General features: G+C 43.6%; 1 protein-coding gene across 1 annotated transcript in view; it reads right to left on the bottom strand.

The window, feature by feature from the left end:
* znrf1 (zinc and ring finger 1) overlaps window positions 1-27,253 on the bottom strand; it is a 63,830-nt gene extending 36,577 nt beyond the window's left edge. The window contains exon 1 of the mRNA XM_076075337.1: window positions 26,852-27,253. Within this exon, the coding sequence (XP_075931452.1) occupies window positions 26,852-27,245 (394 nt within the window). The 5' untranslated portion in view covers window positions 27,246-27,253. The remainder of the gene's footprint in view (window positions 1-26,851) is intronic.
* Between the last annotated feature and the right edge of the window lie 431 nt (window positions 27,254-27,684).

The raw sequence follows: 27,684 nt of genomic DNA, 5'->3' as shown, positions 1-27,684 counted from the left end.
CCTGGAGCCCTGTTCCCCGTCTGATCTCCAGCCCCTGGAGCCCGGTTCCCCGTCTGATCTCCAGCCCCTGGAGCCCTGTTCCCCGTCTGATCTCCAGCCCCTGGAGCCCTGTTCCCAGTCCGATCTCCAGTCTCTGGAGCCCTGTTCCCAGTCCGATCTCCAGTCTCTCGAGTGCAGTTCCCAGTCCGATCTCCAGTCTCTCGAGTGCAGTTCCCAGTCCGATCTCCAGTCTCTCGAGTGCAGTTCCCAGTCCGATCTCCAGTCTCTCGAGTGCAGTTCCCAGTCCGATCTCCAGTCTCTCGAGTGCAGTTCCCAGTCCGGTTCCCAGTCTCTCGAGTGCAGTTCCCCTCCTGGTTCCCAGTCTCTCGAGTGCAGTTCCCCTCCTGGTTCCCAGTCTCTCGAGTGCAGTTCCCCTCCTGGTTCCCAGTCTCTCGAGTGCAGTTCCCCTCCTGGTTCCCAGTCTCTCGAGTGCAGTTCCCCTCCTGGTTCCCAGTCTCTCGAGTGCAGTTCCCCTCCTGGTTCCCAGTCTCTCGAGTGCAGTTCCCCTCCTGTTTCCCAGTCTCTCGAGTGCAGTTCCCCTCCTGTTTCCCAGTCTCTCGAGTGCAGTTCCCCTCCTGGTTCCCAGTCTCTCGAGTGCCGTTCCCCTCCTGGTTCCCAGTCTCTCGAGTGCCGTTCCCCTCCTGGTTCCCAGTCTCTCGAGTGCCGTTCCCCTCCTGGTTCCCAGTCTCTCGAGTGCCGTTCCCCTCCTGGTTCCCAGTCTCTAGAGTTCCGACCCCCGGACCCCCAGTCTCTAGAGTTCCGACCCCCGGACCCCCAGTCTCTAGAGTTCCGACCCCCGGACCCCCAGTCTCTAGAGTTCCGACCCCCGGACCCCCAGTCTCTAGAGTTCCGACCCCCGGACCCCCAGTCTCTAGAGTTCCGACCCCCGGACCCCCAGTCTCTAGAGTTCCGACCCCCGGACCCCCAGTCTCTAGAGTTCCGACCCCCGGACCCCCAGTCTCTAGAGTTCCGACCCCCGGACCCCCAGTCTCTAGAGTTCCGACCCCCGGACCCCCAGTCTCTAGAGTTCCGACCCCCGGACCCCCAGTCTCTAGAGTTCCGACCCCCGGACCCCCAGTCTCTAGAGTTCTGACCCCCGGACCCTCAGTCTCCAGAGCTCCGTCCTCCGGACCCTCAGTCTCCCCAGTCTGCCAGGCCGGCCATCCCTCCTCCGGACCCCCTCCACCCACCCGGTTGTGGACTCTGACTCTCGGCCTCGGAGGAGTTATAACCCTCCTCCGGGCCCCCACCGCCCTCCCTTGGAAGATGTTCATGTTTTTCTTTTTTTTCTTTTTGGACGTCTGGAATCCGTCCCTTGGAGGGGGGGTACTGTCACGATCAGGCTTTGCCCTGTGTGTTCTGTGTCTGTTTCTTTCTGTAGCTCCTCACTCACCAAATCAGTTCATTCAGTGCACCTGCCAGTCACACTCACCTCATCAGCTCATTACTCTCACCTGTCAAACCCCTGTCTTTCACTCACTCACTGCCAGATCATTGTGTTTGTTTCCTACCTACCCGCCCGTTTTGCTCATCCTGTTCCCGGTTTCCCAGTCTGTCTGCCCTGCCTTGTCCTGCCGGATTTTCCCCCTCGTCTTTTGTCTTGTCCTTGGATTACCTGTTTTTGTTTGTGAGCTATTAAAGACCTTTTTTCCCCTACTCTGACTGTCTGCGCTTGAGTCCTCATCATGCCCCGTGACAACGGCAGAGCAAAAAGACTTTCTAAAGATAGAACTCTGACTTTGGGCAGCAAGCGGAGCAGGGACAGGTAGCAGCATTCATACAGACTGTGTTTAGGAAAGACTACTGTAATACATCGGACTGTCAGAGTTACAGTGAGGGTTACAGAAAAATACCCACCATGCAATGTCAGATAGTTCAACTTTCTTGCTTTATCCACCTCTCCTTGTTATGTCTCTTTTACATAAGTAAGTGATTTCCTGTATTTCCCAGAATACACTTTAACAGTGGCGGGCCGTGCATTTTATACCTGGGCCTTCTGTGCTGTCCTACTACAGTTGAATAACTTAATTCTGAGCCACAGCTATGGTTATTATTTGTTTCTAGGGGTGTAACACGTAATACACGTATTCATATTAAACCGTTCGGTACGAGGCTTACAAACCGAACAATACGTTTGAATAATACTAGTGCATTTGGAAAATGCAGAAGCTTAAATTGTGGGAAATATAATGTTTTCGGTGGACTGCGCTCACGTAGGAGACAACGGGCTGTGTGACCTCTCAACCCGGAACAAAAAAAACTAAACTAAAAACAGCTGAGGCTACGCTAAACTAGCTTAATGGGAAAACAACCGCGGCAAATGTGAGGAATTTAAGTTTAAAAGCATCCCTAGTATGTTTAATAGCACCCCTAGTGGTGGATATTGTATGTTACAGTATATTTACTTATAGAAGTTTTAAACCAAAAAGCATAGTCATTGAATGTATTGAACACTGAAGAAGATTTGCTGAAATGTATTGAGCCATGAATGAGATTAGGTGAGTGAGGGTTTTGCAGGAGACGACCATATATGAGCCAGCAGAGACACCGGCATCTGGAAGGATGCAGGAAGTGGTCAGCGAGGAGGACTGACCATCGGGTCAGAGGGCAAGGAGGAGTCTGAGGGAGGTCAGCCAATCACTGAGCTGATACAAGACATTCCAAAGACATTCGTAACAAAAGACTCTTGTTTCTCAGGAGAATATTCAGACCTCGTGCCTTTCGTTTTACAGCTAACCGGATTTCGTCGGACTGTTGGATGAAACTCATTTGGTCTCTGCTCCATGGAACATATTACTATTAATAGTGTGATTCAGTTTGTAACTGTTTTTGCTTCTGTTAATTATTAAATACTTTTTGAATATAACTCGAACCAGCTGATTTTTGGCACTGCTTTGTTGACGGAAGACGGAGCAGAGCGGAGGGGCGGCCTCCATTGTCTGCGAGAGTCTGGACCCTAACACAAACCCCGCGATGACGGGATGCTTCGTCATTAACGGACAATGCATAGTCAGAATCAATGTAATTAACACAATAACAAGAACAAACTCACAAGAACCAGTCACATATATTTATATGACAACAAAGCATGACAAATCAATCCAGCAACACTGCAGCGTATTCCGCCGTACACTGAAGAGCACGAGCCATTCAACTATTATTCACATCAGAGGAAAAAATATTCACCATATCATAAATACGACACGATAGAAAATCTAACAGTAGTAACGCTACTGGAGATGTAAAAACACAAAAGCACTTCACTTACCACAGCTGCTGTTCACTTAAAGACAAAGTCCATCCTCCTTTCTTTGTTAACAAAGAGTTTAATACCGCGGTTGTACAGAACATCGGTTCAGTTCAGTTCCAGTCAGAGGTCCTCCTCTGAACGTGTTCGTTGAGTTGTAAACCTACTCGGGTCTCAGCAAAAGTTTCATTCTTAGCCATAAAATGTGCAACGCTTCTCCGCCGCTGTCAGCCAGAAATACCGTTAGTACAAATCCTTTTCTATGCTAGCTGTGGGGTTGACCGACCCTTTGATACAAGATCCCGTTTTTCTGGTCTTGAGAAATCTGTTTCTCCTCCTCCTTCAGCCATTGAGTGTTAAAAAACAAAGCTGGGTTTAAAAAAAAGAATCTACACCAAGCAAAACGCTAAAAATGTCATAACTTCTCTTACATATGTTTCAACCTGAACTCTTACTAAATACTAAGATCTGGTAGCTAGCTTTCTGTTTGACAAAAGTCACGCTGGCCCACTGACCAATCACGGCGCACGTTAATGCAGACGTACTTAGCAGGCTACCTGGGTAGCAGTGGCACGTCAAAGAATATGCCCAACATGTCAAACTAAAGATCTGATTGGTTGAAGACTATGACAATCAACAATATCGTCCCCATTTACTTAAACTGCAAAGGCTCTCTAGCGGGCATCGGCCTCTCTTCTTACATAGAGAACTAGGGGATGAATCTGATTGGATAAGAGCTCTCCTTAAAACAAGCTGTGCTGGAAGCAGCGCTGCAGGCTGGAAGCAGAGCAACAGAGGAGGACAGGAGCTGTGCAATGATAAAATAAGCTAATGGGAAAAAAATGATAATACATGTAGTGTATTTGTGAAAAATTATTAAATGATAAAATAGCTATAACTTTGTGATTCTGTTTAGGCCAGCAGAGAAGGCTTAGCTGGCCCTGACGGCCCACCACTGTCCTTTAACAACCCAACAGGGAAGGAGCACACACTTGCTGCAAAAGATATTTCCAACAGAAAACTGTTCTTGCCTCGTGATCAGTCCGATTATAGAAAGTTAATTGCAGCAATTGTGATACATTTTCTTTATGCAAATTGCCCAAAACACAAACCAAACAAAATGCTGGTTCCAGCTTCTTTTCTTTATCTTGACAAATCATAAATGGGATGTCTTTGGGTTTGGCTGGACAAAATGAGCAATTGGAAGACGTCAGCTTCAGAATTAATGATTCATTCAGAAAATGATCAGCAGATCAGCATAATAGTTATTTGTAGCTCCAAGCTACACATATTAAATATATGGCATTTGCTGTGTGCAATATAGTAGCCCATCTGTGTTTTTCTTCTGAAGGTTCATGTATAATTTCATAAAAGTATGTTCACGTTTCTTGCCAAGAGCTACATTTTTTTCCAAGATTTAATTGGAATGCATCATGATAAAGTTAAAATGTATTTTTCATGCATTTTTCAGCAAGAGGGCTTGAACACATCATAATCTAACTTAATGCAACCTGCGATGACGTTAGCTATAGTTATTTAGCCAAAGCAGGACTGTGCTGCCCACCGGCTGCTAACAGCTAATGCTAACTAGCTCTCCTCCTACAGGTTTCAACACAGATTTGTTGTTCACAAAGTAGCAAACAGGGAAATTTACTATCTGTGTCTGATAGGGGTGCAACGGATCACAAACCTCACGGTTCGGATCACGGTTCTTGAGTCACGGTTCGGATCAACAAAGAAAAGGGGAGGAGATAAATATAACTTTGCTTTCCATTTATTAATTAAAGAACTTCAAGAACACTTAAAGCAAAGAACTGTGGGCTATAGTCTTACATAAAAACAAAAATAGTGAAGATGTCCAATTTGAAACAAAATGAAAAAAAAAAAAAAACATTCAAGAATACTCAATTCTGTTAAGTTTAAGTGCAACATGACGTATGTTGATATCCTCGTCCTTTGATCAAAAAACAGCCAGTGAGCTAGCTTCCACTGTTTCAACTGAACTGAACTACTCTGCAACAACTTGGGTCTATGTTTACTTCGTGTCAGGTTAAGTCATTCAAATACACTGCAATAATGTTTACCATTACTGTGAAATGGTCTACAATTTTAAAACGTTTTTCAAAAAGATGAGAATGTCTACATTGTCTGGGGAGAGGGTAGACCTTTCTGTGGTGAGTGGGATATTGCTATTGGGCCTGTATAGCTTCCACTCTACTGCTTCTGTCAGGTGTGTGTCTGTGTGACTCTCACAGAGGGGTCGTGTCTACAGCACGGACTATGAATCTCCCACTCCGCCGTGATGAAGTGAGCCGTCCCAGTCAGCCGTTGTCGTATGTCTTTCTCTTTAAACAACGCCTACATACCGTAACGGTTTTGTCCACCACCCTCATCCCATCATTAGAAGTTACAGTGAAGACAAAATACTCCCAAACTTGCGACTTAAATGACGTGGGGGGCTTCTGAAGTTCCTCTGCTCACCATGACTTTCATCGTTAAATGCTTTTAACACGCTCCGTTCACGTGAACACACTACTGCTTTATATCTGTTCACTGACACTCTGCATTGATATTCGGGGACTTGTTACTTAGCTTCCACTCTACTGCTTCTGTCAGCACCTGCCCCAGGTGTGTGTCTGTGTGACTGTCACAGAGGGGGCGTGTCTGCAGCACCGGACTATGGGTACATCCCAAGTCTCTTAATTGTCATTTCCTCGCTTCTCGATCCTCGCTTGAAGCGGAAGTTGTTTCTGCGCCCCCATATTGACGGCCGTCCCAAAGCTCTAAAGTAGCTCAGAGGAGCGAGGATCGAGGATGGAGGAGGGACCTCGGAGGAGCCATGACCGAGGACCCAGGAGAACAGACTTCCAGGAAGTCTTTTAACGGCCAACACGCCCCCTCATTGTTCATCAGTCATGTGATTGGACGCTGCAGCCGATCGGACTGACTGACTTGAGTTTCATACCAGAGTGAAGACGGATCACAGAATAAACTCAAGCTTTATATTTGATTAGGTTTCTGATTCACCGTCTGGTTTAAATAAATGTTCATTGTAGTCTGAACAACAAAACGACCACAAACAACTTTCTTCATTTATTAGAAACATTTGTGTTTTCATGATCTGATATTTCCCTCAATAACTTTTATTGTGAATACAATTAAAGTCAGAGAGAGCTGGACAGACGAAACACTTTTTACATCATTCCTGAGTGTTTGATGAGTTTTATTATTTAAGAGAAACAATAATCATATTCTGGGTTATTTAATAATGACGCCACAGTCACAATTTCAAAACGTACAGACGCAAATAATTCATAAATAAGACGATCGCATTCCGCCGTAGAAATGGATCCTGAGCTTATAAACAGAACACAGGACACAGTTTGTTAACAGACTACAGAGAGAAACACCTCTACAGTGGTGATTACTGTGTGTCTTTATTAGTTATTAGTCTTATTAGCTACTAGTATTAAGTACAGTGATCATGTGAACAGACACAAACGTATCAAAAGTCTCTCCAGCTGTTAAAGCCGACTGACAGCTGATCCAGCTGTGATCAGCTGATCCTCCTTCATCAGAAACAGATGTCGCTTCACGTGATGCAGCTGAGGAAAGGACGTCTCATGTCTCTTAAAACATAATTCCTCGTTCCTCTCTCCTTGCATGGTTTCCTCCATGCATCCCTGGTGGGAGGGACTAAGGCCCTGTCCACATTACTCCGTTTTTACTCCGTATTTGCTACGTTTACACTGAGCGGCCACACTACGCCGGAGTTTTGGAGCACCCTAAACGGAGGAATCTGAAAACTCCGCCGAGGTTGGAGGTATTTGAGAACTTTGAGAACGTTTCCACGCGACTTAAATGACGCCGGCGGCTTCTCAAGTTCCTCCGCTCGCCATGACTTCCGCCGTTAAATGCGTTTAACCTGCTCCGTTCACGTGAACACACTACTGCTTTATATCTGTTCACTGACACTCTGCATTGATATTCGGGGACTTGTTACTTAAAAAGGAACAGCAGCACAACTTTATTACACACTATGATGATTAAACTGTAAAAAAAATACTCAATTGATCCGCGGTTCACAAGTGATCCGAACCAATCACAGATCGATCCGTAACAACACTAGCTATGCTACCTGCGGTATTGTAGAAAGATGAGTTACGTCATGTTTTTAGAATTTTGTCATCGACTTGATACGAAAGTATCGTTTCCCGTCACATCCCTACAGTGGTGTATAGTAACGAAGTATAAATACTTCGTTACTGTACTTAAGTCGTTTTTTTGGATATCTGTACTTTACTTTACTACTTATATTTCTGATGACTTTTACTTGTACTTCACTACATTTTGCAAAGAAAACTGATACTTTTACTCCGATACATTTCCCCTGAAACCTTCGTTACTCGCTACAAAACCAAATCTATCTTTAAAAACAAAATGAATCATAAGACCAACGTCGGGGACTGTGGTGGAACAGAGACTGCAACAAGCAGGTTTGGCGAATCAGTGGTCCTAGCTTGCAAGTTAAATCATAATGTCGTTAATGCGCAATTGCAAACAAGTGCTCTCAAAGCCGCGGTGTTTTGATTCCCAGTGATGCCCAGGATGCTATATGCTATAGCTAGCGAGCAACTACATGAGCAGAATTCCACTCTACGATGACTGATTTCATGATGGAAGCAGAAATGGAAGCACCTGCTACTCCCGCAACAAACGACGGTGGTGACGAAGACCAACACCCGTGGATCGCTAGCGAGTTAGTGAGCTGAGGAAGTGTTGACAGTTGTGCAGCACTAGTTGGCTAACGTTAGCTATAGCTAGCCACCACACCATAGGATTGACAGGAGCCGCGAGAGAGCAGCATTAGGGTTAGCATTATGGTTAGCATTAGGGAAATCCTTCCCAGCTGTGCGCAAACTGTCTGTGAAGCTGAACACACCTCTACCTGCCTCAGCGGCCTGTGAAAGGCTATTTAGCATCGCAGGACTAGTCTTCAGCCCAAGAAGAGCGAGACGGAATTCTCGCAATTTTGAAAACCAACTTCTTTTGAAGATGAACAGGACATTTTTCAGTTTCAAGTAATGACTGGGTTGTTACTTTCGGTGCTGCTTTAGTATTGATCATGTTTTGATATTTGAGTCATTTTGTGGATGATCAGATGGAGTTATGATGGCAGCAGTCGCCCAATTGCAGATTCAGCTTGAGCAAAACCTTTGCCTATTGTGTTCAAATCAGGCCCATAGGAGTTTACAAGGCAGGTGTCCTTTCTCACAACACTGACCTGATGCATCAAGTGGATATTTTTTGCTGAACACAATATTATGCATTTGCCCTCTACATCCTCTAGTCGTAATGAGCATACTTATAAACGCACTGTTACAACTCCTTCATAGTGTCATATTGCTTTTTGGAGAATTATGATGATAAGTTCATAGTAGATGCAAAAGTATACTATGTACAATATATTATGTTGAACATTGTTGCTCCTGGATGGATCACAGCCAACCCAATTATTGTCAACACAGCTCCATGTCCTTGGTCCTGGTGGCCACAGCACTTAAAAGAATAAACTTCATAATTCTGACCCTTTGCTTTTTTATTAACAGCATTTACTTGTACTTTTACTTTCAATACTTAAGTACATTTAATATCAGAAAATTACTTTTGATACTTAAGCACAATAAATATCAGATACTTTAAGACTTTTACTCAAGTAATATTCTAATAGGTGACTTTTTACTTTTACTGGAGTAGTTTTCCAGTAAGGTATCTTTACTTTTACTCAAGTATGGCTTTTGAGTACTTTATACACCACTGCATCCCTACAAGGCAGCCATTACGCCACTCTATCTTTACATTGCAAATAGCTGCTATGTTAATGCTCTGTATATAATGATATAATATAATGTAGAACCTTTTAATTAGTGAGTTTCAGAGGTGGTTTTCCCTGCTTTCAGTCTCTGTGCTAAGCTAAGCGAATTGGCTGCTAGCTCCAGCTACATATTAGTATACAGACAGAGTGGTATTGATCTTCTTATCTAACTCTCAGCAAGAAAGCAAATAAGTGTATTTCTCAAATGTTGCATGTAATTTGACTGGCATTTTTACTTGACGAATTGAGACTGAAAATAATTGTTAGTTGGAGTATTGCTGATGTAACAGCTCATCTTTACCGAATGACTGTTGAGGGAGCGTGAGGCTGCACTGTGATTGGTGTTCAGACCGAGTTATGTTCACCGTGTTGTTTACTGATCCCTGTCGGGTCCCCTGTGCCCTCTGGAGAGATGGGCTCTGAGGGGTTGATGAGCATTCAGGGCTCCCCGGAGCAAAAATCCTAATTTAACCCCCGGTGACGCAGGATCGTACAGACCCAAAGCACAGGCCACAATGTCTCCAAGCTGAGGCCCTGTTCTTTTTTTTTCTTGGTATGATTAAACATTTCTCTCTCTCCCTCCCGCCCCCATTTCACCTCTTCCTTACCTCCATCTAAGGTCACGTTACCTCTCAGTGAGACAAACAAAATAGACATGTTTCTCGTTTTTCTGTTTCTGTTAAGCTCTCCTCTCTCCAACACCCCCAGCCTCCATCCTCTCCTCCATCTCTCTCCGTCTATTTTTCTCTTTATCTTGTTCTGTCCTGTTCCCATGGAAACTGCGGGTCTTTCCGGTAAGGTAAGGAGAGTTTATCGGAGAGAGTTGCGTTAGCTGTAAGTTGTGATGTAATTAAGCCAACGGTTTCCAGGGCTGCCGTTTATGGTCATGTCAGTGGTAGGCTGCGACGATCTGGCTTCCTCCTGTATGACTGTATGAGGCTCTCTGAGGTGGAGGGTGTGTGTTTGTGAGAGAGAAAATATACTACAAATACTGCTGTCTCATCCACTTATTGTCTACAGTGTCTGTCTGTGTATGTACTGCTTTATTTGCGGAGTTCTGAATGCAACTCCTGCTGCTACATAAGAAAGGTGGCAAAAACAAAATGGAGGTGACAAAAGGAACCTGGTTACAGTTAAAGGTGGAGCAAGGATATCACATATCCATATAGTACAACAACATTGAAAAGACAAATATCAGCACAAATAATAAAAACATTGGCTGTGAAATCTAGAAAGTAAATGTCCTCAGGACATTCGTTGAAAAAAACGAGTGCCTGTAAGTCTTAAAGGATCATTTTGGCTTATTACATCAAGACGAAGAAGAGTTTACAGCCATGCTTGCAGTTCATTGAGGCTGCCAGGCCACAACTTCCGGTTCTAAAAAGTGAAGCCAATGCAGAAGTGTCTAAAACCTCGACTGTCCTAAAACCTCTACTGTCCTAAAACCTCTACTGTCCATCAGGAGGCGACTCCTCTGGTTGTATAGAAGTCTATGAGAAAATGACTCTACCTATCACTTGATTTATTACCTCAGTAAACATTGTGAACATGAGTTTATGGTCTCAATCTCTAGTTTCAAGTCTTCTTCAATGGAGCATGATGTTTATTTCGTAAATTATGGTCCATTTAGAGTCAAATAGACCATGAAGGGGAGTATGCTTTAGGGTGGGGCTACACGGTGATTGACAGGTCGCTACAACGGCATTATCAGTGTTTTTGTTAACTTTAACTCTTCCACAGTGTTTTTAGTACTTGAAAGTTAATTGTAACATTTTGGTCGCCGAGAAATGTCTTATTCAACGTTACGTCACTAGCTCCACCATCTCTTGTTACTTCTAGTTGTCAAAAAACAAGATGGCGACGGCCAAAATGAGAAACTCAAGGCTTCAAAACGGAAGTCCACAAACCAACAGGTGACATTACGGCTACTATGTTCACTACCTGAGCTGAAGTAATGACATCAGCCAGGGTTCCACTTCATACAATGTCCAGCTGGATAAAATTAGTAGCCAGTTGGGGATGAGGGAGACATATTTTGGGCAGGGGTCAGGATGTCCTCTCCCAGGACATTTTTAGGGGTCAAACACTTTATTTCCTGCATTCTGGTGAATTTCTAGGCACCAAATTATGGTGGAAAAAAATTTGACCTGTCTTGAAATATGGACCATGTCTCGTTCAACACGCATTGTGGGTATGACTTACTTGCCGTGTCATCACCATTCATGTCTATACAGATTATGATTTAATTATTTACTAGTGGACAGTGTAAAAATACGCTTTTACCAGTAAAAACCTGTAATCAAAATGTTACTTAAGTAAAAGTACAAAAGTATATGCATCTTATTATACTTACTACAATTATAATCAACCAGAATTGTCCTTTAAGTCTTGATTTAGAATTGGGTAAAATGGAAAGGCAGCAGAGCCCTTAATGATACAAATACAGATACAAATTTCTGGAACAATATATTGCATCTATGGATAACAAAAAATGGACGGGACGTAAAGCCTTTAAGGAATGTTGAAACACACACAAAACATTACATGAGAGCAGGAGATCTTTGATCGCTTAAGATAAAGGTAAGGTTACACTGAGTGGAACTGAAAAAGTAATAATAATAATAGTATTTTTGGTATCTTGTTCCCGAGCTGCAGATCAAAGATGTTTACAAGTCAGACAGAATATATACTTTTCTGTCACCTTCATATCTCGTCTTCACTCCCTGTTCATGCACTTTTCTTTTATTTGGAATTTAGTCATTTTTACAGAATACGTGTCATTACTAAACACTGACTCTCTTCCCATCCTGTCCTTCCTTGTCCCTGATTAGCTGTAGCAGTGTGACTATAGTTGCTCTGTAGTATTAACGGTTTCTTCTCTCTGATCCGTCTGCCTGATACCGCCTGCCTGGAGTGCCTCTGTGTGTTAAATTTCCTCCTTCAGTCTGCCATGCCACGGAGCTAAACCCCCTCAGAGTGGCTTTGTTGTGCTCCTGCAGTAGAATCTCTGCCTCCAGCCTGTCTGCCGTAGAGCTGAATCTCTGTGTGTATCTGCAGCTGAATTTGTCCCCAACTTCTCTGCCACAGAGCTAAAAACCAGTGTCCTCAGCTCTGTCTTTTTCCTGAATTAAAACAGAAATTGACACAGGCTTTCCCTGAGCTGGTGGAGCTGATCATGTCCTCAGCTTACCTTGACTTGAATGACTTGGCACTGTCGGACATTTTGGTCTTGATCTTGCACATAAAAAGGCGCATTTCTAATTTTACAGTAAGAGAAGTTCCCATAGACTACTCCCACTCCCCACTCCACATACCAACCTGTCCAGAATCACTTAACATGGATCTCATTGACTCTAATACAAACAGTGGTGGGCCGTCAGGGCCAGCAAAGCCTTCTCTGCTGGCCTAGACAGAATCACAAAGTTATAGCTATTTTATAATTTAATAATCTTTCATATACATGTATTCTAATTATTTTTCCCATTAGCTTATTTTCTCATTGCACAGCTACTGTCTTCCTCAGTTGCTCTGCTTCCAGCCTGTTTTAAGTAGAGCTTTTATCCAATCAGATTTCGCACCTATGCTGTCTCTAGGTAAGAAGAGAGGCCCGAGGCTCGTAGGAAACCCTTTGCAGTTTAAGTAAATGGGGACAATATTGTTGATCGTCATAGTCTTCAACCAATCTGATTTTTAGTTGGGCGTATTCTTTGACATGTCAGAGCCTTCCAACTGGCCTAGCCATATGTAATTGGTCAGTGGGCTAGCTTGACATGTTGGGCTGTGACAATCCCAATATCTACTGCCTCTGTCGGGCGGACATTTTCAGCCCTCAAACACATTAAAACGTATTCAGGAAATACAACTGGGGAGGCTAGACTGTCATCACTGGCTTCCATGAATCGAGAAGGACCTCTTGCTGGAACTAAAACGCACGGATGTACTGTACAACCGCGGTATTGAACTCTTTGTAATCAAAGAAAGGAGGATGGACTTTGTCTTTAAATAGCAGCTTACCAAAGCAGCAGCTTTGGTAAGTGAACTACTTTTGTTTTTACATCTGCAGTAGCATTACTACTGTGTTAATTTGTCTATCGTGTCGCTTTTATGATATGGTTAGTATTGTTCCCTCTGATGTGAATAATATTTGAATGGCACGTGCTCTTGAGTGTGTGGTGGAATGCGTGTTTTAGCACTGCAGTTTTGCTGAATTGATTTTGACTATATGCATTGTCCGTTAATGACACAGCATCCCGTCATGCACGTATTCATGTATCTGCACTCTGCAGTTACTGTATTTGTAGGTGTTGAGCTTCATTTTTACACGAAACAAATAGAGGTGTAACGGTTCACAAAATTCTCGGTTAGGTTCAATACAATACAGTGGTGCCACTGTTCGGCCGTCTGTTGTCAGAGCAGCAGCGGGTGCTTCGGACATTTGATTATCTGTTTGGGCTTTTGTTTTCTTTAACAAAGCAGGAATTATGGCCTGGGGAAATGGGCCGTGGCGATTGCTTTAGCCCTGTTTGAATCAGTAGGGAACAGCTGCCTAAACGCTGCGGGGAGAGTTTGTAGGGTGTGTGCTGCTGTAGGTTTTCCTGCTAAGCTAGTGTAGCGTAGCGCGCCTCCCAGAACACACGTGCCTCACCAAAGTACAATGTTGTTCTTCCGTAGTGGGAGTGTCAGACAGCACGTTGTCTGTTACGTCGGGTGGGTTGCCATGTTGAGCACAGTGGCTCCACCGAGAGAACATTATATTTCCCACAATTTAAGCTTCTGCATTTTCCAAATGCAATAGTATTATTCAAATGTTTTGTTCGGTTCGTAATGCGTACCGAACTGCGAGCCTCGTACTGAACGGTTCAATACAAATACGTGTATTGTTACACCCCTAGAAACAAATAATAACCTGTAGCTGTGGCGTCATAATGAGATTATTAGGAGGTGGTTCAACTGTAGTAGGACAGTACTGAAGGCCCAGGTCTGAAACACACGGCCCACCACTGAATACAAACATGCACACGCACACACACACACACACAACGTAATCCAATCTAATATATACTCTGGAGCTCTTATCATATCATCACATACATCATCGTAACTGCTTTTTTGTTATTGTCTGTATGTCTGTCTATTACGTCTGTCTTTTATGTATATGTCACTATGTATTTAATTTTGTCACATTAATTCACCAATAAAATAAAAATAAAAAAGACTGTACTAAAATAATATATATATATAGACCTATTTGTTGGACAGGGCACAATGACCAAAAACCCAAGACTCTAATCCAACAGTATACTTATTACAGGTTCATATTTGTGTAACCTTTTCATTGAAAATTCCACAGTGCTAATGTCACGCAGACACAGAAGTGGGCCACGACATTCAGATATATTTAACACCTTTCATTATGCTTTTAGAGATAAAGTGAAAAACAAGTTGCTCTGCGCATATTTGACCGCTGGACTGTTTGTGCAGTCCGTGTTTATGCACCTCAAACAGCCAATGTTCCAACTGTACAGATGCTAGCTGTAGCAGTCTAGTAATGTACATTACCACATGTGTCTGTATGTGTTCAGCTCAGCCTATATAATGTTTACCATTATGAGTGTTAGCATGCTAACATTTGCTAATGGCTGATGGGAATATTACATTAAATTAATATTGAGGGGATTTTTAACCAAATGTCATGCAATTCATTCAATATAGTTCCCCAGACATTTCAATCTGAACCAATGAGGGAGGTGACTACTTTTACCATCTATTATTAATGTTGAAATGTCGTGCAGTCACATAAATATAGCAGATATATCTCATGCTAGGGTCAGATACTGTAGCATGATGCTACATGAGATGAAGCCTCTCTTTAGGGCTATCAATGAATATTGTAATTCTGAATATATATTTGAATAGTAAAAGAACATCAAGTCTCTGTAATTTGCATTACATTCTTGTTTAGCTTGTAAACTGGCTACGTCTGAAACAGTCCGATCATACGCATCATCTCTCACCTCCAACTCCAGTCTCCCATCTCAAGTTGCTATCCGCTTGCATTTGCTGTTGTCGTCAGACCATTTCACTTTGCACAGAGGACTACTGGAGGGACATTTCTAAATCAGAAGCCCTGGGTTAACGGGAAAGTCCGTGCCAAACTTAAAGCAGGTACCAACGCTTACAACTTGATGACAGCTATTAGTAGTGCTAAGACACAATACAGGGACAAAGTGGAGTCTAACTACCAGGGCTCAAACGCTTTCACGTTTTGGTGCCCATATGGGTATGCTCAGTATAGAGTCCTTCTTCAGCTGAGTCGGTTGAGAGCAAGCATGTTTGGGGAGTTCGGCTGGCCGAGCCGGCTGACTTAATGATTTAATTGTACAGCTCCTAAATTTCTAATGTTTTTGGACCGCATGGATTAAATTCTTTTTGGTTTTAGACTCTCCAAAACTGTATCCGCCAATTCATAGACGCTCTTTTTCCAATGATCGTGAATGGGGGAAATGGTTTTTGTGCCAGTGTGTGTCACCTGAATGTGGAGGTTGCAATAAACTGTGCGGGCTACTTAGCTAAACTCTCTTCACAGCCCCAGCCTAGTTCCTGGGGGCTTGGTTAGGACAATGTGAGGTCATCCTCAGTTATGACAAGATTCCAGGAAGTCACTGTGCCTTGCCAAAAGGTCAAACTATTCCTTAATCCTTGAGAATACTGTAACAGCACCCCTGAAAAACGTGTTTCTGCTGACTTCTTGCTTGAAGCTTGCATCCTCTCTGAGAAAAGCTTTGAGCTACAGTTGGTAAATGGCAAAGCTGTCACTACTGGGCTGCTCATGTGTTTTAGACCTGTTAAAGCTGCTTGGGCACTTTGCAGCTGCACCACAATTCCATAATAAGGAAAAATTCAAATGCAAGTCAGTCTCTAAACTAGACCACACTTGCTTTTTTTTCTCTCCTCCTACATTTGATCTGTGTCATTTTCTCCGCTCCCTGCTTTTCTCTCAGTTCGATCCGCCCTTTTTCTGTCCCTCTTGACTCCCTTCCTCCTTTTCTCGGTACCACTCTGTATCCCTCCACCTCTCACTCTCTTCTCCGCCGCTATGTTCTTTTTATTTAATCTTAGTATTCTCCCTTTTTTTCCTCTCTATTGCTCCCTTGTGCACTTAAATTAATTCCCCCTTCAACTTTCTGTCTCGCCTCCCTTTTTCCCTGCTTCCCTGTCTCCTCTATTTCTCCCCTTCTGTCCTCTCCTCCTCCTCACTTCTGCACCATAAAGTAGACGGCTGGATGATTCATCTCTCCGTCTGCCCCCGGACTGTCGTGATCCTTATTTTACTGCACAGTTAAAGCAGACTCCCCCTTCCTCCTCTCTGACGTATGTCTGTCCTCTGCAGCTATTGACACTCATCAACCAAAGCAACTACTGTTAACACAGATAACAGCTCTGACTGGAAACAATAACCGAGCCTTCATCTGCTCCGTAATTATTGTTCTGCAGATATTTTATGTGAGCTTTGAATACAGTCAGGATTTTACAGTGCTATTGATTTGATCTGAGTGAGTTGTTTGTGCAGCCATTACGCTCCCAGGCACTGGTTTGATTTAGACCAGTAGACCCTCTCGATGGATGTCGCTATGTACAGTCCAGCCGTCCTCTTCTGGATATAATTCATTATTATGAGACAGGCTGATCCATGTTTTAATCATCAATTAAGAAATACATGTGGGCAACTGTGGCTAAGTAGAGAGCAGGGTCGTCCTTCAATCAGAGGATCAGTGGTTCGATCCCCGGCTCCGCTAGTCGCATGTCAATGTGTCTTTGAGCAAGATACTTAACCCCAAAATTGCTCCCATAGCTGTACCTATGAATGTGATAGAATCTGATAGGTAGCCTCTGCCATCAGTGTGTGAATGGGTGAATGATGACAAGTAGTGTGAAAGCGCTTTGAGTGGTCGGAAAGACTAGAAAAGCGCTATACAAGTATAGTCCATATACAAGTACAGTCCATCTATGTTGTTGTTGTAGGGATCAGGCTCCACTTGGACTGTTAAGGTCCAATGACCATAGTTTATTTCTCTACAAGCCTGTTGTGTTGTTTGCCCTATTGCCAGACAAGAACACTGGTTGGGGTCATGGTAGTGGCAAATAAACTCAACTACTAAAATCAGACAACTAAAACTGTTGGTGAAGTTGAGGGAAAGATTGTGGTTAAAGTGAAAAAGAAAGAACATGAATTGCAGGTGTGTAACAAAATATCTGTGTTGGGGACACACTAAAAGTAATGTCAATACTAGATATATTTCTATTAGTGTAGTAAAGAACTGATTATGATGAAATTGGTAATGTGAACTGCTGCCTACATTGTTGGAAATCACATTATTTCATTGACATCGAACAAGCTCCACTAATCAGAGGGCGAGGGCAGCTTTGTCTGAGACACAAAACCCAGGGCAAAAAAAGTTCACAAAACACAAGCTGTTCTACAAAGTGAAACCAATGTGGAAGTGCTTTAAACCTGCATTCTCTCTAATGGCCATCAGGGGGCGACTCCTCTGGTTGTATAGAAGTCTATGAGAAAATTACTCTACTTCTCACTTGATTGATTACCTCAGTAAAAATTGTAAAAAGTGAATTTGAAGAGTTTCAAGTCTTCAATACGTATGATTCAAGGATTCAAGGATAATTTGTTGTCATTATGCAACACAGGGATGCACACATAAACATGACAAACAACAAAACAAAAACAGTGGTGCAGGAATGCATTGTCCATCAACTTTGACTGATGTTTGGGCACCAAGCCTCATGATGTAAACACAGAGTCCACCTCCTCTCGTCCCACCGGAGTCCTGCTCTCTGTCCTGAGGTCCGCCCGTCAAGTGCAGCTTGATCCGGGATGAACGATGGAACCAGGTCTCTGTGAAGATGTGGGCTCAACAGCCACAGACTCCCGTTGCTTGTTTCGCCTCAAGTCTTATTTCCTCCATCTTATTTTGCTGCGACCGGGCATCAGACAGCCAGCAGTAGGCTGGGTAGTGGAGTAGCTTCAGGTCCTAGCTGGGTTAGCTTAGCTTCCATCTTCGCTCTCCTCCCTCTCCTCCATGGGGCAGTTTGGTATTGCAGGTCTGGCTGGTTGGTCGGCCGTGGAGCGGTGATCTTAAAGTCTGTTGCACTTGATCCAATCTCCACGCTTCCTTTTTTGATGGTGATGAATATATTGTGCCATATGCCGTTTGTGGTCCAGTAATAAACACGAAAAAACAACAAAAAAATGTTGTGAAATTCATGGTGTTCAATTCGTAAATTATGGTCCCTTTTAGAATAAACTAGACAATAAGGCAGGGTATGCTTTAGGGCGGAGCTACCTTGTGATTAATAGGTCGTTATAATGACGTTGTCCGGTCTGGGTGTTTGTCTTACATCTTTCACCCTTTCACAGTGTGTTTTCACTTCATGAAAGTGAATTGTAACATTTTGGTCGGCAAATTATGTCTTATTTAGCGTTTGGTTGTACTCAGACCCCTATCCCTATCGTTTCACTTCTGGTTGTAAAAGGACAAGACGGACGACAGCCAAAAAAACAAAATGGCAACAGCCAAAAACCAAGATGGTGATGGCCAAAATGACGAACTCGAGGCTTCAACCTTGCTCCACAAACCAACAAGTGATGTCAAGGTGACATCGCCCACTTCTTATATAAAGTCTATAGCCGCTGCTTATTGAAGCTTAATACTGCTTTTAGGGTGAGGCAACAGTTGAAGGCCATCTTTTTGAGTGTATCAACATTTTTATTAACTCAGGAATCCTCTTATTTGGATTACGGCAGTCAGCCAGAGAGAGGACACTGTTAACAGAGATTGCACTGTGAAAGCAGGTTTTGAAAAGTGAGGGGGACATATCACCCGGTCGCCAGTGGGAAATAATAAGGTGCAGAATAATTCAATATGGATGTAATTCCTCGTGCTAGCGTGGCGCTGCAGCAACCATGCTGTAAACTCTTGTTAGTGGAGGTGTCTCTCTCAAAGGTAACCTGGGTCGTTAGTCCGTCTGTCTCATGAAAGTGATTGAGAGCGTTGCCATTTCTTAGAATGAGACAAACCCAAACTTACATGTTGGTGTCTTTAGCAAATGATCAAACACAAAGCAATTGGAAAAAGAAATTACTGGTTCATCAGAAGATTACTGGCATCAGCACTCTTTAGCCTACACTCTGCTGAGTGATAATAGCCACTAGCATTATCCAAAGTAAGAACACTGACCTTTAGGTAATTAAAAGTTGTAAAGTAAGGGATGAAGTACAGCGAGCCAGCGATTATTGCAGAACAAGCCCTGACAGGGTGATTCAAGACCCCTGCAGTGATTTTATTATGAGGCAAAGTAACCTACACTTTCACCAAAACCATCAAAGCCTACCACAGAGTAGTATCTTTCTGGGCATAAGGTGTCAAAGGTTAATTTAATCATGAATCAACTTAAAATGAATATAGCTCACTTTAGCTGACCCTTTTGAAAGTGAAAATCTTATATATTGTCTGTGGATCTAGACCAGAGGTAGCCAACACGGTGCCCGCGGGCACCCTGTCGCCCGCAGGGACCACGTGAGTCGCCCGCAAGACATGTTCTAAAAATAGCACTAGTCATTATGGAGCTCCGTCTAAAATTGTAGTTGCTGTTCTTTTTTAATCAAAAACGCTTGCAGAGAGTTAAGAGAGTTGGGTACCCGGAGGCGCACGGCGGACAGCCAGGACGAGGCCGCCGCACCGCACTAGGTTTTCAGGTTCTGAATGGTGGGCGCTTCCCGTTGGTGCCAGACGCGCGCCGCGAGCGCACCCCGTCGTCAGGTCCGTAAATCCTCGGAACAGGCCGTGGGGCAACAACTCAGGGGTGGCGGGGGTAGAGGCGAGGCAACGCAATCCGACCGAAAAGGCCCAGACTAGAGGTTTGAACACGGGCGCCCGAAGACGCTCGCGCGCCTCGGATGGTTGGATCCCCCACTCGGCTATAGACGAGACTTTTTACTGGTTTCTTCGTTGAGAAAAAGGTACCATTGGAAAAGCTGGTGTCGGTGACAACAGACGGGCCGGCATGCAGGCTTCATTGCGCAATGCAAAGGTGACCCAGACTTCGCAAAATTTCTACCACTGCATCATTCACCAGCAGGCACTATGTGCAAAAGTAACCGGCTTTGATCATGTGATGATACAAAAATATCAGATGGGATACCTCTGACTTTCAAATGTTGAAACAGATTAACAGAAATAAAAGTTGCATGTTTAAATATATATGTGTAGCTATACCATCATTGTTGTGGAAATCATTATTAATAATTATTGTTAGGAATAATTAACTGACATGTGATCAAACCGTCTCTTCACATATATTATTATTATTATTAAGGTGATCTGTGCAATTTTGTTATTCAGGAAGTTTGTATCAAATAAGTAGCCCTTCGTACTACTCTGTACCCTTGAAGTAGCTCTCAGTTTAAAAAAGGTTGGTGACCCCTGATCTAGACAAATCTGCCATGCCTGCCCCTTTCTTAATTTTTTATAATTTTCACAGAAAAACTTCAATCTGCTTTCGGTTTCATCATTTGATAATGCTAGCATATTGCCACTTTTGGTAGTAACACTCCACAGGACTGAGAGAGGTATGGGTTGGCGTTGTCAGATGGGATAAATGTCAGACAGCGCCTCATATTCTCAAAGTCAAACAGAGTCAAACATTTCTTTCAGACAATACAGTGACACCACATGTTTAATAGATTGCCTTTTCTATTATACAGAAGTCTGGTGTTAAAAACTCCGTTTAAATGTAACTCACATTTACTGTCTTCTCTTCTGGAGTGCATTCCTTCAGCAGTGTTAGGATGCATAGCTACCGTGACCTATCATGCTAAGTGATATCAAAGTCAAAAGGTCGGAAGAGTTTACCAGTGTTATTGGCAATAGGTTAACCTCGGTAGTCGGGGTTACCGGGGTTACAGTGTTTTGGCACATAGATTACATTTCTTGCCCACCAACCTGACTGGCCACACACAGAACAAGCCAGAAGCCGTTATTAGGAACTGTTTGGAAAAGGGCAGGTACTTTAAAAATATATTGTTAGGTGATTGGATGAATCATTTGTCAATCAAACTTCTACCGAAGCCAGTCGGAAGAAGAGCAAAAGCATGTTTTCCATCGACAAAAGCGAGTGTCGTTCTTTGCTCTTCAATAAAGAAATACTCTCCAGTTCTGATAGAACTGATGCTATTGCAGCATCTACGCTAATCTCTTCATCGTCGTTTTGAACAAAATAGTCAACTCCTCGTGTCGTTGCGTCACACACACATAAACCACGACTGTATCTGCCGTTAGCTGCTCACAGAACGCTGATTGATCGGGTCACTATAGTCATGTTTTCTTTCAATTGTCAAGTGAACGTTTAAGCGAACCTTTGAAATGAAGCAAAAAAAGAACTGCAAATTAGGTGCTGTTTCCATCAACCTTTTTTTTTTGAGCAAATAAATGAGAAAGAATGGAGAGGGGTCCACTAAGGGGCACCACTAAACAAAGTTTAACTATGACTAGCTGGCCATTCTGCATTTGAGAGGTGGGACTTAGCAGAGGGTAATTTGGGCTAAACCACTAAAAATAATCCCTAAGGAAAGTCTGGCTCTGTGCAGCATACCAACACTCCATCCTTTCCTATTTACCCCAACGACAGTGAAGGATGATGGATGACATACAATGACAATCCCCCTGTTAATGTCTACAACCAAAACTGGGAGCAACAGTCCTATATGAAGTAGCATATTATGTGGGTTTGTTCGGACTATATTTTTTTTAGTAAATTCTCAACAGACTCAACAGAAGCTTCCGAGAAGAGGAGCAACTTGTACAGTTTTTGTCCGGTGGATCGTTTAGCTACAACCACGATTTGTATCTCGTATCTTCTCTAACCACATTCTATGACCCAGTCTGATCCATACGCTAATGAACACTAATAAATATAGACAAGTGATACAAAACTCATTTCATCTAGTCTAGTTCAAGACCTTATGTGATCCTTAATACCATCAAACCTTTTAACACTTTCATTAACACACATTCATGGCAAAAATCTAACTGAACATGATGTTGGCAGTGATAAGTTACCTAACTGAAGGAAGGTTAACTAGTTAGGCTTCACATGAAAATGTTGAAATTAACCATATTTCAAAAAGGAAAGCTGCATTTTCATGGTCCATGAAGGAGACTTCTTCCAGCATAAACAAGCATGAAGCATCGGATATGAGGAGCATTGAATTTGTTTAAAGTAGTATACTGTAAATAAATAAAAAACAATTATCTTATTTTTTCTGGAAAGAGATTCACAATAAATAATTTATTCTTTTCATTGAGATGATTTCCCCGTGTTGGGAACAATTACAAACTGATTGTGTTAAATTCATATTAGCCTGTCCTTCCTATCGCTGGGTGGGAGCACAGCTGCATCAGTCCCAACAGATTTGAAGTGAAGCCTCTACCGGGTCTCGCTCTAGTTCTTTTGCTCTGAAATGGACGTGCAGTTGAAAAGCTCCGGGGTTTGAAATGACTACTCTAACTAGGTGTGATCAGGCAGAGGCCAAACCAGTGAAAAGCAGCACGCGGCTCTACAGGCACCACGTTGGACTTGATCCTGAGGGTGTGGTACTTTTATTTTAACCCTCAAACACAACACCCCAGTAGTATTCTCTGCTGTGCGTTGTACTAGAATTACAGTTCTGATACAACACCAGTATCAGAAATGGCTCTGATACGGCGTAAAATGCTGGATCTGGCATCGGTGAGTGAGCAAGTCTATGCATCGATCATAAAATGTATCAGCTCATTAATGCTGCACAGGAACAACATGTGTCACTCACTTCCCGATCACCCACTTCGCGATCCGTATTTCCTAGGGGACAATAACTGACCCAAGGTTTGCAGATGAAAATCACTCTTTAAAGCTTGTGTTCCCCTTAAGTTTAGAAATAATCTTAATTGGCGGGAAACAATACTGAAACAAAGGTTTAGTACTGAAGAGATCGACCAGTACTCAACAGTTCAGGATGCGTAGACGTACCTTTACACTCCTACTGCACAGAGTCTGTTCCTCTGTAAGGTAGGATTGTAGGATTTTAGCTTAATGCTAAAAGCTACATGCTACTAGCTATTCTACCTAATATGGATACTGTAACTTACTGTATTAACAACACAATGCATTCCCAAGTAACAATGCTCTGTACTGCAGCTAAAGTTGAACCAGGATGAACCTTTTCTGACAGACTACGTTTTCTTGCTGGAGCCCTTTGCAGCGACACCCCACTGGGCCAACGCAGTGGTCTCAGTGGAATAAATGAGGACCCTGGCTTTTGTAGTTCTGCATGCAGCCTATGGTAGTCAGGTTTCCAGAAAGACCTCACTCACCACCAGAACACCCCTGTGAGAGACACATTTCTGCTGTTACAAGTGAAATAAAAGGTCATGCTAAGCAGCTGGAACAGAGGTCTACATGGATAAAAAAAAGGGTCCCTTTAAGTGTAACCCATCTTTTATTACAGCCATGTAATCTGGGTCTGGAAAGTGAAGTCAATGTATAAGTGTCTTAAAACTGCATTCTTTCTAATGACCATCAGGGAGCGACTTCTCTGATTGTATAGAAGTCTATGAGAAAATGACTCTACTTCTCACTTGATTTATTCCCTCAGTAAACATTGTAAACATGAGTTTATGGTCCTAATCTCTAGTTTCAAGTCTTCAATACAGCATGATGTTCATTTAGTAAATTATGGTCCATTTAGAGTCAAATAGAACATAAAGCAGGGTATGCTTTTGGGCGTGCTTATTGTGATTGACAGATCTCTATCAGAGTTGTCCAGGTCTGGGAGTAGAATGTGTTTTCGGTTTAGAACTTTAACCCTTTCAAAGTGTTTTCAGTTCATAAAAGTTAATTGTAACATATTGGTCGCCTAAAAATGTCTTATTCAGCGCTTTGTATTATTTAGCTCAACCCTCTCGTGTCACCTCCCGTTGTGAAAAAACAAGCTGGCAATGGCCAAAATGCCGAACTTGAGTCAGTCCACAAACCAATGGGGGAAGTAGCGGTGACTATGTCCATTTCTTATATACAGTCCATGGTTACGGCATTAAAGATGTGACATTTTATTCCGAGCAACCTTTAGACCAGGGGTCTCAAACTCCCGGCCCGCCACGTCATTTTATGTGGCCGGCGAATCCGCCAGCAAAAAAAAAAGAAAAAAAAAAAGATTTTAAAGTTAGACTTGACAATACAAATTTCCCCATAGTCGAAATTATGAGATAGAAAGTCGAAGTTATGAGATAGAAAGTCATAACTATGATAGAAAGTCATAATTCTGAGATAGAAAGTCAAAATTATGAGGTAGAAAGTCAAAATTATGAGATTGAAAGTCAAAATGATGAGATAGAAAGTCAAAATTATGAGATTGAAAGTCAAAATTATGAGATATAAAGTCGAAGTTATGAGATAGAAAGTCAAAATGATGAGATACTTAAACGTGGCTTTACAACACATGAAATACTTCACGTGAGATTGTGCAAACGCACCCTTGAAAGGATTTGAAGCTTTGAACAAAGTTATTGTAATAACTTGTGTTTGATATTTGTCTTTGCTATTTTCTTTAATAGTTTGATCTTTGATAGAGTAATGTGGGTTTCTTAACCTTAAATTAAAAGGATTTAAGTTATAATAACAGAAATGTGCTTAAATATATTTTTACATTTATATAACTGCATGTACAATATTTTTACACTTGAATAAACAATAATCAAATGCAGAGAGTTATTTACCAATATGTTACGAGTAGTTACATTTACAACCGGCCCTTTGTGGGCGACCATGATGCTGATGTGGCCCGGAGTGAAAATGAGTTTGAGACCCCTGCTTTAGACCGTTTCCTGTAAGCTTATTTGCCTCCACCCTTGACCGCACACATGTTCAAACACTGAAAAAAAGAATAACAGATTGAAGCCACAACTTTTCTCACAGAGACAGTTAGAGTATCGTCATTCATGCCCCCCCCCCAGTTCTCACTACAACAATTGTCACTCATCTTAATGGGCTGTCTATCTTTTGTCATTAGATCTTACCCGAGGTGGAGGTGTGACGCATCTATCTATAATGTGTGGTTAGATCCTTTTTTTTTTTCTGCATGCCTCTCTTGTTGCTATGAAGTCCTGCAATGTGGCTGCCACTAGCATCACCTCTTCAGCCACAACAAGCTAGCGCCTGACCACGCCCATTATGAAACGTCCCACTGTGGTAGTAGTGCACCCAAAAATGTCCTTAATTTGCTACAATGCTACTTTGAGTCAAACAAGACTCTGTTATCTCCTCCCACTGATATAAAGGCACATCAGAGTCGCTATGGAAATGTAGGCAGGGAAAAACAGCCGAGATGTTGACGTCCAACTTGCTATTCTCCTACAATGAGCTGGTCATGGCTTTGGTAATGAGACCCTGGGGACCTGGCTGAGCCTGCTGTGAGTGTGTGTGTGTGTGTGTGTGTGTGTGTGAGTGTGAGTGTGTGTGTGTGTCTGTGCGTGTACAAGGAAGGGTGTCTATAATCTTCCTTAAGAACTTAATTCTGTGTGAGTGTAAGCGTCTGTGTGTGTTTCTGTAGGCGATGTGTGCAGTTGGAAGGAACCGGCTGTGGCCAAGGATTTGTTTGTGTGTGTGTCTGTATACCTACATATGTGTGTGCGTGTGTGTTCGTGTGCGTGCAGGTAAAAGTGTGTGAGTGTACACGTTGGCCCAACAGTCACACACAGAAACACATTGTGGAGCGAGCGGTAAGCCGATGATAAGCATGAACCCCCCCACACACCCACACCTCAACCCTTTTCTCCATCCTCTCCCTCCCTGCCTCACCTTCTTCCTCCGTCTCTTTTCCTACTTCCTTCCCCCTGTCTCTCCTCCCTCCCTCCTCTCTAATCGTCGGGCTAATTGACTCAGCCAGATTTGGCAACAGGCGTATTAGTGTCATTTCACACAACAAGAGATGACCTATGCAGACGGCGCAGCGGTGACAGTCGAGACAGAGCGAGGCCCTGCAATGTTGTGTTCACCAAATCCAATATCCCACCCGCACACACACACAGCAAATACATTTCTCTCAATTTATAAATTGACTTATTAACACAAGTTTTGTGTGTTTTCTTCCAGACACCTCAGCCACCTCAGGGAAACATGTTTTACACGGGTCAGCTGTTTTTTTCTGTCTTTCTCTCACTTTGAGCATCCTCAGACTGACACTGGACTTCCCTTCATAGCAATGACATGAAATGACACTGTCATTCCCACAGTGCCAGCAGGTAAACAAGGTGTTTGCATAGTTGTAGGTGTATTGGAGCGGAAGTCCGGGGCAAATGTTTTTGTATGAGGTTTTCTCTGATGATTAATACCACTCAAATTCTGTCGAATGGGTGTCATTGTGTGTGAGGACTGAGGACCAATTTAAGAATAACACCTTCAGAGTGAGGACATTTTGGACAGTCCTCTCTTTGGGACAGACCTTTAAAGACTTGGGTTAGGATTAGGTTTAGGTTAGAGTTAGGGTAAAGGTTGGGGTCAGGCATTTATGCGCATTATGTATTCAATGAGTGTCCTCACAAAGATAGATGTACAAGATTGTGTGTGTGCAGAGCCCTTACCGCTGTGCGCGCTGAACCAGCGGGGTGCGATGTGCAGGGGCAAGGTGTCAGCCAGCGACCCCCGGGACCCCAGATAGAGCACCCCGTCCGTGTGGTGCCCTCCGCCCCCAGTGTCCTGGTAGCCGGTACCTTGTGGAGCAGCGGTAGTGCCCCCTGACCCCCCTCCGGCTCGTTCCGAGTCCGTCCCTCTCGGGGTGTAGAAGCCGAAGGGCACGGCGGGGCTGTGCTCGATGCCCATCCCGGCCACGGAGCTCACCGAGCGGCTCCTTAGGCCCATGGTGCCGCTCGGCCGGTAGTGACCGAAGTGGGCCGAGGGTGGCACCGCGCTGTCATCCGTAGAGACGCCAGGAAAAGCACCCCGGGGCCGCCCCGCCGTGCTCTGCTTTCCCCCCATCCAAAGCGGGAGGCAAAATGGGTGGGGGCTCTGGGTGGAAACAGGAGGGGGCTCGGCTCGATCCGCAAAGGGTCGAGAGAGCCTAAACAGGCTGTCGCCCCCCCTCCCTTCGTTCCTGTCTGTCTCTCGGCCTGCCCGTCTGTGTGCCCGCCCGTCTGTCCGTGTGTCTCAGCAGGCTCGTCAGCTCTGACTCTCCGCAGACGCAACAGCCCGTTTCGCGGCTGAGCGGAACATGAGCCCGCCCCGACGGCTGGATTCCCCTCACCCGTGGACAAAAACCTCGACACAACCGGGGGGATGGCTGACGAGCTGAATGACGCCGAAAAGCCCAGAATAACACGCAGCTGTAGGCTACACTCCCCTCGTGGCCCCAGGTGACGGCTGTATCATTGCAGGCGGGACATTATCCCGCCCGGCCAAGATCGAAGAGGCGCTGCAA

The sequence above is a fragment of the Anarhichas minor genome, unplaced genomic scaffold, assembly GCF_050575085.1.
Source record: "Anarhichas minor isolate MPS153535 unplaced genomic scaffold, ASM5057508v1 ptg000005l, whole genome shotgun sequence".
NCBI lineage: Eukaryota > Metazoa > Chordata > Actinopteri > Perciformes > Anarhichadidae > Anarhichas > Anarhichas minor.
This window is presented reverse-complemented; position numbering and strand designations above follow the sequence as displayed.